Below are 12,106 nucleotides of genomic sequence, written 5' to 3' on the forward strand. Positions count from 1 at the left end.
GCGTGGTTGGATGCACTAGAACCGTCTGGATATTGGCTAGCTGATCTAATACTAACTAAAAGACAAAAGATGAACATAAAAGAATGAAAAAGGAGAAATAAGAAGGTAACCTCTTTGTCACACGCGCCAAGGTCCAAGGGACTTCTTCTCCTTTCCACCAGCTTCTTCAGCCCTGGATGCTTCCTGCTCAGCCTGGCACTCACTGAGGTGAATGGATCTATGACTCAATTGCACTTAGGCCACCAAACATTACTTTGGATTGAATCACAAGATGAATTTTACAATAGGGTGAAGGGGTTTATATAGGGAGAGAGAGCAAAGGAGAGCCATTGGATTTTTAATACAATGGATGGCCAGATCTTCTTTTCAGGGTCATGATCCACGTCCATTATGGTCCTCCAATCAGCATTGAGACCTTTGAAATACCCCCTGGACGTTCAAGGCTTCTTTCCTTAATTAGCATTAAAGGTGCTATCTTTAAGTCTCCACCCTTGGATGTTTTGTGGATTGAATGGCTGGATCTTCTTCTCTGGCTTGGATCCACGTCCAAGGTTGTCCTCCAATCATCATTCAAGCCCCTGAAATATTCATAAATAATCATGACTGGACCTTCCCCTTGCCCTCCTTTCTTTGGCCCAACATGCCTCTCATAGTGGGCTTAGTGGAGCTTCGTTAGTGGGCCTTTAGACTAGAGCCAACTGTCTTGCTTTGGGCCTTCTTTCTTGGCCCAGGGTTGTGGCTGAGCCTGCTCCTCTGGTCCAAATAGCTTCTTCTTCATTTAATTATCCCCTTTATTCATGAAAGTTTCACCTAATTCCTGCATCTTCCACATACACTGAGAAGAGAGTGAGATTCATTCCACTTAATTCATTGAGTTAAGTGGGGTTAGTCCCACAAATGATAATAATTAACTCCAAATTAGAAAAAGGTGATTTTGTTTCATGATGTTTCACAACTTAACATAAATGTTGATAATATATCCAGATAAAGATAAAGAAGTAGATAAATTAGCTGAAATTGCACATATATATTACTATCATTTTGGATTTATCTGTACGGCACCAAACGAGTAGGTCCCCTGCCAGATTTTGCTCACACGGGACGGGCAAGCCCGACTTGTACCAAACAGGTAAGACACTCGAGATTCGCGAGTTTACACTTGTCCTGTCCTACTCACCTACGTCTAACATGAGTGCGGTGGAGGCAATACGATTATGCATTGAAAGAAATAAGAGAAGGGGCAGTGTGGACGTATCTTGTCGGGGTCCGGTGACCATCGATCCGGGCTTCGTGCGTTCGTCCTGGCGTGGCAATGTGGGTGATAGGGAAGCTGGTGCACGATTGAGTGGGAGATTGGTGAGTGGCTGGTGATGCGGACGATGACTGGGCTGACGAACATGGAGGCGTTGGCGGCTGGGGGCCGACGGTCTCGTGGCAGGCACGGGCACGCAGAAAAGCCCGGGTGGGATTGGCACGGGAGCGCCGGATGCCATGCGCAGACTAGCAAGTGCCGGGCGCGAAGACGGTGGAGGTGTCTAGGGCTAGCAGCGGCCGGTGCGGCCTGTCGAATGCGGCCGGTGCGGCACCTGCCCCGCGGACGTCTGGCAAGGCGGGGCGGATTTGGTTGTGCACACAGGGGCGGCGCGGCATGGTGCCGGTGCAACGCGGCAGTCTCTGGGCACACGATTTGCGGCAGACGTGAGCGCGCGGGGTGGACGGCGAGTGCAGGACTCAGTGGGGGCAGTGCACCAGCGAATGGTGCCTGGACTTGGCTGGAATCAGCGATGACGGAAGACGTGCGGTTCACGGCGGCCTCGCAGACAGGCGACGACGCTGCGGGGCAAGACAGAGGAAGGGTAAATTTTAGGGCGCCCATCCTGTCCCTTTTATAGGGGGGTTGGATGGGCCTTAACACAACAAGCTCATTACCAAAAAAGAAAAGGAAAAAAGAAGAAAAAGGAAGAGATAAGGGAAAGAAAAAGAAAGGAAGAGAAAGAAAAGGGGGGGGGGGAAGAGTGAATTATCTACAGCTTTAGTGGTGGTGGAGGGGAAATCCTTATAGGTTGGATTCCCCTCACTACAAGTAAGGCGAGATAAAGACAACGGAAAGGAAAGAAACACAGATGAAGTCACAATGAAACAACGAAGGAAAAGAAAATATAACAAGCCCGTTACCCGAGATATTTGAAATCGGGCGTGCGCGTCATTGCTTTAGCTTGCCGTGCGGGTTGGACACAAACTGGCAGTGATGTCGATGACAAGGTTGACGCCTCCGAAGACAATCCGGGGGGCTCGGGCTGCGTCGCGCCATCAAACTGAAAGAAATAATATAAGGCCATGAGGGAGTTTAAGAGCATAGTAGTAATGGCAAGGAGCGGGCAATGCCTGATTCAGCAATAGTGGAAGGCGAGCAACACATAGACACGACAGAAGTGCAGGTAGGCGCGACATCACGAATAGATGCACCAGCGGGCGTGAAGGTGGATGCAGCAAAGGGGGGGGGGGCAATGGGTGTAGTGGCTCACACGGCAGGACGGCGCGACGGCAAGGCCCAGCGAGAGTCAGAGGCGGTGGTGGCAGTGTGTGACGGTGCGGTAGAATAGTAGTAGTACAACACAGTAGTGGCGCGTCAGCGAAAGAGCGCGACAGCTTGGCGGCGAAAGGACGCAGCCTTGTGGTGCTGGTAGGGCATGGTGGCACGGCGGCACGGCAGTGATAGGGCGCGGCAGCGGCATAGTGCGGCGGTGCAGCGGCGCGATGGCAGTAGGGTGCGGCCGCGCGGCGGCACGATGGTGGTGAGGCCCAACAACGCAGGGGCACGGGGAAGGCAGGGTACAACGGCGCGATGGTGACAAGGGGCGGCTGCGAGCGGCCAGGGCGCAGTCACGGGAGCAGCGTGAGCAACCACGGGTGGCTACGGAAGGCCGAGAGACGGCGAGGGGTGATCACGGGGCAGCCGCGGGGTGTGCTGCGATGACAACCAAGGTGCGACCACGGGGGTGGTGGAGGGGCAGCCGTGGGGGTGGCGGAGGGACGACTTTGGAGTGGCCGAGGGGCAGCCACAAGACAGCTGCAGAGCGGGCAAGGGGCTGCCACGTGGGCAGTTGCGAGGGCAGCACAGGCGGGTGTGGTCGCGGGTGCGACACCGGCAGGCGACAGCAGCCGGAGCTCCCGTGAAGGCGGCATCAGCAGTTTTCAGCAAGGATAACTAGGGTTTCTGACCTTTAAAGTCGCGGTGGCATTTTAAATTTTTATGAAAACTTAAAAATAACCTGAAAATCAAAGGAAATAGGCCAACAAGTCACATTTTAAAAAAGTTTTCTTCTTCTTTCAAGAAGTGCCCCCCTTTTATAGGGGTAACTATTGGCCTTCCCCATTAGAAATAAAGGGTAGTACACCTATGGGTGTCTCCATTATGAGCGTTACCCATTGCCGGGCATCAAACACGCGTTGGTCTTAAAACTCTGGCTCTAGACGGGGGTTACTTGCCACTGTGGAGCAGCCTCGGCGGCTTGGGCGTGCAGCCTTGCGACATGTGCGTGAGGCCTTAATGGACCACCGGCGTGCGCAATCCTGGCAGCCTGCGCTCACAGCCTACAGTGATCCACTGTGCATGTACGCTGGCGAGCACGACCACCATGTTGACATTGGCTTTAAAGATCAGTGAAAAATGTCACCACTCATGATGCGTGTGGTATCCACACGATGAACTCAGCTTCCTATCTCAAGTCCAAGTATCTGAGGTTTTCCAATGGGCATGTTTGCTTGCACATTCTGCATAGTTAGCATGCAGCCTATCCACAGGAGTGCCACCTACTTTGAGGCTTTACACATTGCCATAGTGAATTGTATGTCATTCTCTTGCGGTGAATGTGTTGTCAAAACTGGATTTTGGCTGTAGTTTTTAAGTGGATAACATAAAAGGTTGTGGTTTTTAAGAGATAGGCCTATCATCTTGAACCTTTTTTCTTATTTCACATATGCAACTATAGATGTGACAAGTATGTGATATCTATGTGAGAACAATATCCTTAGCACAACCGTTCCAATAACACAAAATGTTTGTGACATCTAGTTACCACTAGATGACTAGATTTATTTGAATATCTCTGGATGTACCCATTTGTCACTTTGTTTATTTGAACGTGTCAAAAATCTACAGTGAATTGGAGAATGTTCTTTTACTCATTGGAAAGATAAGTCACTGATGAGCATATTGGATATATGAGTACATTAGGTCATTTGAAGAAGAAAAAAATTGGTACAAAAACAAGGAGCATTCTATACACAAGAATGCATGTATGCTGATATCCCATGAAAAATTCCTTAGTTTTCATTGGAAACACAGTAAAATGTAGGTTTCAAATCCTCTTACTATCCATAAAGATCAATATTTTGTTAGCAAACTTAGTGAAGTGAATTAATTCACGAAGTCCTACATTAATTTTATTTTGATGATCCATATTTACTAGAAATTAACTGAAATTGAACTTTTTTACCTTTGTTTTCTGTATTTGCTTCACTATTTATTTAAGATCCATTTGACAAAATAATATAAAGAATAAAAGTAGAGCAGAAATATTTTTGTTCTGACATTGAACATACCAAGACAAAAAATTATCAAACTTTAATGCAAATATCAACCTAAAAATATGAATGACGGTAAACCTACATTGTAGTGATTATTAGTAAGATTTAAAGTATTAATCACCAGTTCTGTTCTGCAGTTTAGGCTAATCTACAAATGAAGTATGATATTCAGTCTTCGACATTATGATTGAATAGTGATATAATGATTTATAGGTGTGAAGTTTGGATGATTGGTTATAATGCAATGGATTTACATCTAAGTGCTTGAAAAAAACTGACTACTTTTTCCCAGCACAAAAATAATGATTCAATCAATATTGTTTCTGGTAATGAGTAAAAATAAACTTTATTTATTAACTATTCAAAGATGAAAATTTAGAAACCACAATGGTCCTATACATGTAAAAACCATCCTGGAATGGCTTCTTTTTTTGTAGGCCAAAATAAAGAAAATAGTTTTAATATCCATCAAGTTTTGTTGGTGTTTGCTGTTGATTGAAGTTAGAAAGCGAAAGGGAAGTGGAACAGATCTTGCTCTGTCATAAATCATCTTGACCTCAGCAGAATATAAGGATCAACAACAAGTCTTCTTGTGGTTACATTGTTGTCTTCTTCTAAACATCCATCCATTCATATGCACCGCACCCCTCGACTTCAACCCATCCATCTCCATCCACCTATTTTTATTCTCCATCATCATCCAACCGTGCCCAATTATATACATTAATTATCACGTATATATAACATTATTATTTCTCTCATCTCTCCGCGTTTCTTATTTTTTAAGATACATATTCTCTTCCCCCAATTATGAATAAAAAGGCGTTAAACTTCTAACATCTGCTTCTTATGGAGACAACTGATGTAACACGACATGCCGGATCGTCGCGATGCACTACTAGGGGTTGGTACGATGAGCGGAATGCCAAGAACCGAATGGGCAAGCAAATTTAAGAGGAAAATTGAACAAGGGAACACTGCGACCTCCGACACGGAACGAAGGGCAGGAGACGACACGAAGAGTGTCAAGCCTAGTCCAGGCTCCCAATGGCCCGAGGGACCAGCTCGAAGACCGACGAAGAGGGGGACGTGTCACCATCTAGTGGCGTCCCTACCATCATCGATAGCTAGCTAATCCGTTACCGTCAAGGAAGATCCTACTATGAGATGGTGGCTAATCCTGATGGCTAACAACAGGTCTCTCAGGACAAAGGAACAGACTAGACCGGCACTCAAGGAAATAACGATACTGCCAATAAATGGAGAAAGCGGGAAGAGAAGTAACCTGGAGGGTCTGAGGGGACCGTGCGGCACCGGGTGTGCCCGTCGGTAGAGATCGACGAAGTCTAGTCCAATTTAGCTGAGAGGAACCCGTGCTCGCGTTAGCTGGCATTCTGTTCATCGTGGGAGGACCAGGACGCAAGGGACAAATGGTCGTTCAGCAGCCAGGAGTCACGGTAGTGCAGACTTGGGGAGCAGTCACCGTCCGCTCGCGCTGAAACAGTGGGCGCTACATGACTTCCCAGTGCAAAGAAAACCGAAGTCAACGCTGATCGATCGAGTGATGAGCGTAGTCGGGAAGTCGGTATCTCCAACTCAGGGAAGTCGGTGGTTGCTTTCTCATGACCGACATGGTCGATCTTCTGAGGAAGAGTAGCGAGTCTGTAGTAACAAAGATAAGGAGGGCCAGGGCTGATGCTCCCCCGCGAGCGGTGGATGCGCAACTATCTGGTGGAGGGCAAAGATGTCCACATCGCGTGGAATCAGCTGCGCGCCATTCGCACGTCTCGCGGTCGTACAGCCCACCGCCGTTTCCACTCGGTCAAAGGGAGCGATCTGGACGCGTTTGCTCGTTTGTCAAGAGGAATGTTCGAGGAGGTCGCTTCTTGTCACTGTTGGACGAGGGCGAGTACCGGTTTCGAGCGTCCGGAGTTCAGCGGGTCGATAAGGGGTGGGGGTCCCTTTTGTTGACAGGGATATTCGCCATCTCCATTGACGGGTAGAGTAAAAGAAACCTCAAACAGGGCAGAGAGGCAATAGTCCCCACGACCGGAGTTTCAGTCCTTCACACTAGCGACGACAGATGAAACCGGCGAAGTTTGCTTTGAAACTTCCCGTTTCCCTCCTGCAGATAGTCAAGAACGATAGAAAAGGCCTACACCCTTCCCTTTTCAACGGAAGTTTACTCCCCGGAAGAGGAAGGTGGACGAGAGCAAGCGGGGGTGTTAGGGTTTTGCTGTAATGGGAAAACTATTCAACGTGAACAAACATAACTCTCTTTTTTTTTTTGTTCTATATAAAAAAAACAGGCCTTATGAAAACGAAGCCCACTCCTCCCTTTTATAGCGAAAGAGAAAGAGGGGGGTGGGGGGGGGGTGTGTCACGGGGTGCCCTAGTGGGCTCCTTTAGGGGAGAGGTCTTAGTGGGCCTTTCCCCTTCCCTAAGGATGATTTAAGGGGAAAAGGACCATACGTGGCCCTTCCCCCTTTCAAAAGAGTAAACAAAAGACACGACATACAAACTAATGGGAAATGGGGGAAGAACCCGCGCACATGCAGGAGGGGGCTGTCCCACAATTCGACAACAACGAAATTAAAACGGCGATGTGACGGGGAACCTCTGAAAACCCGCGGAGGTCCTCCCAAAGACAACAAAACCTCACGAATCAAAATAAAACAACTGTAATTTTATACCTGATAGTAGAAGCTCGGATTATTCACGTCGGCTCGGGCTTCACAATGAGGCTGATGACGTGTCGGGGCATGTTCAGCAGTGTGGTCCTCCATCAACAACCCTTGCTCATTCTAAATAGTCAAATTCATTTAAGAGGCAAGACCCATAAACTTTTATTGAACAACTCAAATATTAGCGACCATTATTACCCATAATTTTGAGCTCATCAATACCCCAAATAACCGGCACAATTGTCTATACCTCTAGCTCATGATTGACAATATTTTAATAAAGACAACTCAGAAAAATGTTAAAAGTATGATCACATGTTGATCTGTTAAGCTTTCCATCATAGCAGTCTCACATCAGACATGCCATTTTCAGTTAACGGGCCCATCATGGGTGCCCCTCCGCAGTTGGAGGAAATCAATGTCTGCATTTACCTTGTCATCCACGCAATAATTTCATAGATGTCAGCTCACCGGCCCATTAACGCGAATTAAAAGAGGCAACATATTCTTATTGGGCCGGCCCAGTATACACAAAAGATATCACGCCACGTCGTCGTCCACAGTTGACACGCAGGATAATACGTGTCGATCTTATCCATGGACACGTCCTCGGTCCGGTCTGCACGGTCTAGGCGCGTTATGGCGGCGGGCCGGGCCGGTCGTTACAACGGAATTTTGTTCTAGACTAATATCTAACTAACCAAGACTATAAATAAAGCGCTCTTCTCACCTTTTTCCCTCTCCGATGAAAAATCTGTACAGACAAAGAAACTCTCCTCAAAATCTGATCCGATCTCGAAGCTCGCTTGGCGTCGTGATCTGCAATTCTGCATCGTCGTCTCTAGGAAGCCGCCGAGATCGCTCGAGAGAAGCCGGCTGGAACGATCGGGATCGTCCTTTCTCTGATTTTCGAGCAGGTTATGGAGTTTCATGTTTCTTTTTTCTGTGGTCGATCAGGTTGTGGAATTTGCTGTTTCGTTTCTCGATCTGGTTATAGAGTTTCACTTTTTTGTTCTGGTTTTCGAGCAGGTTATTGAGTTTGATGTTTCCTTTTTTCTGGTTCTCGATCAGGTTATGGAGTTTAATGTTTCGTTTTTCTGGTTTTCGATCTGGTTGTGGAGTTTGATATTCCGCTTTTTCCTGGTTTTCGATCAGGTTACGGAGTTCGATATTTTTGCATTTTTCTGATTTTCGATCGGGTTACGGACTCTGATATTTCGTTTTGCTGTTTTCCGATCAGGTCATGGAGTTTGATGTTTCGTTTTTCTGGTTTTCGATAAGGATATGGAATTTTATTCTTTCGCTTTTCTGATTTTCGATCAGGATATGGAATTCAATCTTTCGTTTTCTGGTTTTCGATCAGAGTATGGAGTTTGATATTTCGTTTTTTCTGGAATCGCGATTACTTGCGCCGGAAGGCTGACGATCCTGTGTTGCAGATCGGCGATCGGAGGGCAGATTCGATCTAGGAATTCATGGAGGGACTCCTATTTCGACCGCCGATGGCGGTGCTAGGGTTCACGACTCCGCCTGCTTCGATTGACGCGCGATCGCCTCTCCCTGCGACGCATGTCACGGCGGCCATGGGGAAAAACGCCGCCGCCGCCGCCGCGATGGCGGCGGAGACCACCGCCGCTCCGGCGAAATCGCGCCAATCTTACATGATTTTCCATCCTCTGAAGAGAATATGGCCGGCGGAAGGCGGAAGAGAAGAGGAGACACGAAGCGAGATCCTCCCCGCGCTGGCCGAGGAGGAAGAGGCGGACAAAGAACCAAAGAGAGACCAGACCGAAGAGGACAGGGAGAACTGGGTGATGAAGATCCTCCGCGTGAGGTCCGTTCTCCCCGCCGATGACAGAAGGCCGCGAGCGCGGATCACCGTCGAGCGGCCATCGGACGGCGCTGAGCTGCTCGACGACGGCGACCGCTGCGTTGCCTGCGGCGATTCAGACGACTCCGACGTCTGCTTCGTCGGCGAGGAGGAAGACGAAGAGGAAACGAAATTCGACAGAGAGTCCTTCTCGAAGCTTCTCAGGCGAGTTCCCCTGTCGGAGCTGCGCTTGTTCTTGAAGCTCTCCGACATCGGCAGCATCGCGTACGTCATCTCTAAGCTCAACGTACGCGACCCATCTCCTCTGCCCAGCTTACTCTCTGATCTAAATCTTCCCCCCCTCCTTCCCTGACGTCGAATTGCGTCGTCCGTAGCCGGCGGATCTTCTCAGGGAACGGGGGATGACGCTCGTCGCGTCATCGGCCGACGGAAGCTCGAAGCCCGCCGAGCCGGTGCCGGCGGAGGAGAGGGAGAAGGCGGAGCGGCGCGAGCAGCGGAAGACGTCCCCGATGAGGGCCGCGTCCGCGTATCAGATCGCCGCTTCTGCCGCGTCCTACCTCCAGTCCTGGAGCATTCTCCCGTTCAAGTCCAGGAAGGACGACGAAGCCGAAGACGACGAATCCGTCATCCGTCCCGAGCTCAACTCTTTCATGGCCACCACCGACTCGGTGACCGCCGTCGTCGCGGCCAAGGAAGAGACGAAGCAGGCCGTCGCCGAGGACTTGAATTCCGTCAAGTCCTCCCCCTGCGAGTGGTTCATCTGCGACGAGGACGCATCCAGGACGAGATTCTTCGTCATCCAGGGCTCCGAATCCCTCGCTTCCTGGCAAGCAAACCTCCTCTTCGAGCCGGTCCCCTTCGAGGTCAGTTTCCCGTCATCGTCATCCAATGTAGACTCTAGGAGTGTTTACACCACGTGGGAATGACGGCAGGGACTGGACGTGCTGGTTCACCGGGGAATCTACGAAGCGGCGAAGGGGATATACCAGCGGATGCTGCCGCACGTGCGAGAGCACATCAAGGCGTTGGGCGGCGGCGCCGCCTTCCGGTTCACGGGGCATTCTTTGGGGGGGAGCCTCTCGCTGCTGATAAGCCTGATGCTTCTGCTGAGAGGCGAGCTCCCGGCTTCGTCTCTACTCCCCGTCGTGACCTTCGGCGCGCCATCGATAATGTGCGGCGGCGACGGGCTTCTCCGCCGGCTCGGCCTCCCCACCCGCCACGTGCAGGCCATCACCATGCACCGCGACATCGTCCCCCGCGCCTTCTCCTGCAACTACCCTGACCACGTCGCCGAGATCCTCAAAGCCCTCAACTCCAACTTCCGCCGCCACCCTTGCCTCAAACACCAGGTACCCCATTTCTTCTTAATCTTAATTATTAACATAATTAATTAATTAGTAATAATTAATAGCACTACTGCAGAAACTGCTGTACGCGCCGATGGGGGAGCTGCTGATACTGCAGCCGGAGGAGAAGTTCTCGCCGGAGCACGAGCTGCTGCCGGCGGGGACGGGGCTGTACGTGCTGGAGGCGGAGTCGGCGGGGGTGGCCCGCGCGGCCAAGTCGGTGTTCTTCAACTCGCCGCACCCGCTGGAGATACTCAGCGACAGGGCGGCGTACGGGGCGGAGGGGACGGTCTACAGAGACCACGACGTGAACGCGTATCTCAGATCGGTGAGGGGCGTGGTCGAGGGGGAGGTGCGGCGGGCCCACCGGGCCCACCTCCGGCGGCCCAATATGGGCTCGGGCTTGCGCCGGCTCGCCGACGTCGGCCCATCACCGTTCCTCCTCGTCCTCCTCCCCGCCAAGCTGCTCTTCCTCGGCGCCATCAGCATCTTCCCCCTCGGATGAGCCCAGTCCCGGTTCGTTCCTCATTCTTTAATTTCCATTCTAATTCAAAAAGAAAAGCGGAAAAAAAGTTGCGTGGCAGTGGGATACTCTCCAGGTGGATAGGAAGTTGGCCGTTGTAGGAGGCGTGCACGCGTGGAGTGCCGTCACCGTCATGCCCCGTCCATAGTCCGCCAGCTGTTGGTACCGTGAAAATGTAAATAAGTTTAATGATTTAATGGAAACCTCGGTGGTTCACTTTTACTTTGGTTTGTGCTTTGCCTTGGATTCTTAATTTGATGATGGGCGTGGTTAGGGTTCCCCCAACCGATATCCGTCCGTCATCCGGTATCAAACAACCGATATCTGATATCCGGGAAAAAATGAGACGGTGTCGGATATCGGACGATATTCGTCTAAAAGGGGTTAGACGGATATTGGTTTTCCGATATCCGGATTTCAGAGACGGATACCGCATGCCGGATATCGGTTTTTCGATATCCGGATATCGGTTCCGGAACCGACCGATAATCGACCTTTACACATTTTACTTATTAATTTAAATTGCGTTATTCGACTCTGATATATGTTCAACGCCTCTTAATATATAGTGTGCAATTTTTATTTTTTCTTCCATATGGGATAACAGGATTCAAAGTTAACGTAAACTCTGAATCCAGTTATCCCACATGGGAGATTTTAGAAACTTTTATTAGTATATATTAAATGAGGTCGATATATTATTAAATATCAATTTAATAGCTAGAGAGAGAGAAATGTGGTTTTAATGTGCTTCTCATATTTTTAGAGAGAGAGGCATGAACAGCTAGAGCGAGAGGGAGAGAGGGAGGGGGAGGGGGAGAGAAGAGAGAGAGATAAAGCGAGAGCGAAGGAGAGAGAGAGAACAAGTGCGAGAGAGAGAGAGAGAGAGAGAGAGAGAGAGAGAGAAAGAACGAGAGCGAGAGAGATAGAGCGAGAACGAGAGGAACATAGAGTGAACAGTGCTAACGAATGAGAGAGAGAGAGTGATAAATAATTCGATGCAGGTATCAAAAACCGATATCCGCATCAGATATGCGGTACCGTCATCTGTCCCCCTGAGACGGAGATGGATGCCGGTATCGGGACGGATACCAGTATCGGATATCGGCATTGTAGCAACCGATATCCGATA

General features: G+C 49.7%; 1 protein-coding gene across 2 annotated transcripts; it reads left to right on the forward strand.

The window, feature by feature from the left end:
• The first annotated feature begins 8,002 nt into the window (after positions 1-8,002).
• Positions 8,003-11,196, forward strand: LOC144709375 (phospholipase A1 PLIP2, chloroplastic-like). 2 transcript variants are annotated; one of them, XM_078582929.1, is made up of 5 exons: positions 8,003-8,191; positions 8,714-9,391; positions 9,480-9,968; positions 10,038-10,454; positions 10,517-10,701. In XM_078582929.1, the coding sequence occupies exons 2-5, from the start codon at positions 8,750-8,752 to the stop codon at positions 10,559-10,561; spliced, it is 1,593 nt and encodes a 530-aa protein (XP_078439055.1). In that variant the 5' UTR covers positions 8,003-8,191; positions 8,714-8,749; the 3' UTR covers positions 10,562-10,701. The 2 variants fall into 2 exon arrangements, with proteins under 2 accessions (XP_078439055.1, XP_078439048.1); XM_078582922.1 differs by having other exon boundaries at positions 8,004-8,191; positions 10,528-11,196.
• The last annotated feature ends 910 nt before the right edge of the window (positions 11,197-12,106 follow it).

This window comes from Wolffia australiana, chromosome 1 (genome assembly GCF_029677425.1).
Source record: "Wolffia australiana isolate 7733 chromosome 1, ASM2967742v1".
Lineage (NCBI taxonomy): Eukaryota > Viridiplantae > Streptophyta > Magnoliopsida > Alismatales > Araceae > Wolffia > Wolffia australiana.

What these genes read in the sequence shown, in the direction of transcription:
- LOC144709375 (XM_078582922.1), top strand. Translation starts at nt 8,750, where the DNA reads ATGGAGGGACTCCTATTTCGACCGCCGATGGCGGTGCTAGGGTTCACG. An exon ending in ACGTCATCTCTAAGCTCAAC is followed by an intron (nt 9,392 to 9,479) that starts GTACGCGACCCA and finishes CGTCGTCCGTAG; the next exon opens with CCGGCGGATCTTCTCAGGGA. An exon ending in ACCCTTGCCTCAAACACCAG is followed by an intron (nt 10,455 to 10,527) that starts GTACCCCATTTC and finishes GCACTACTGCAG; the next exon opens with AAACTGCTGTACGCGCCGAT.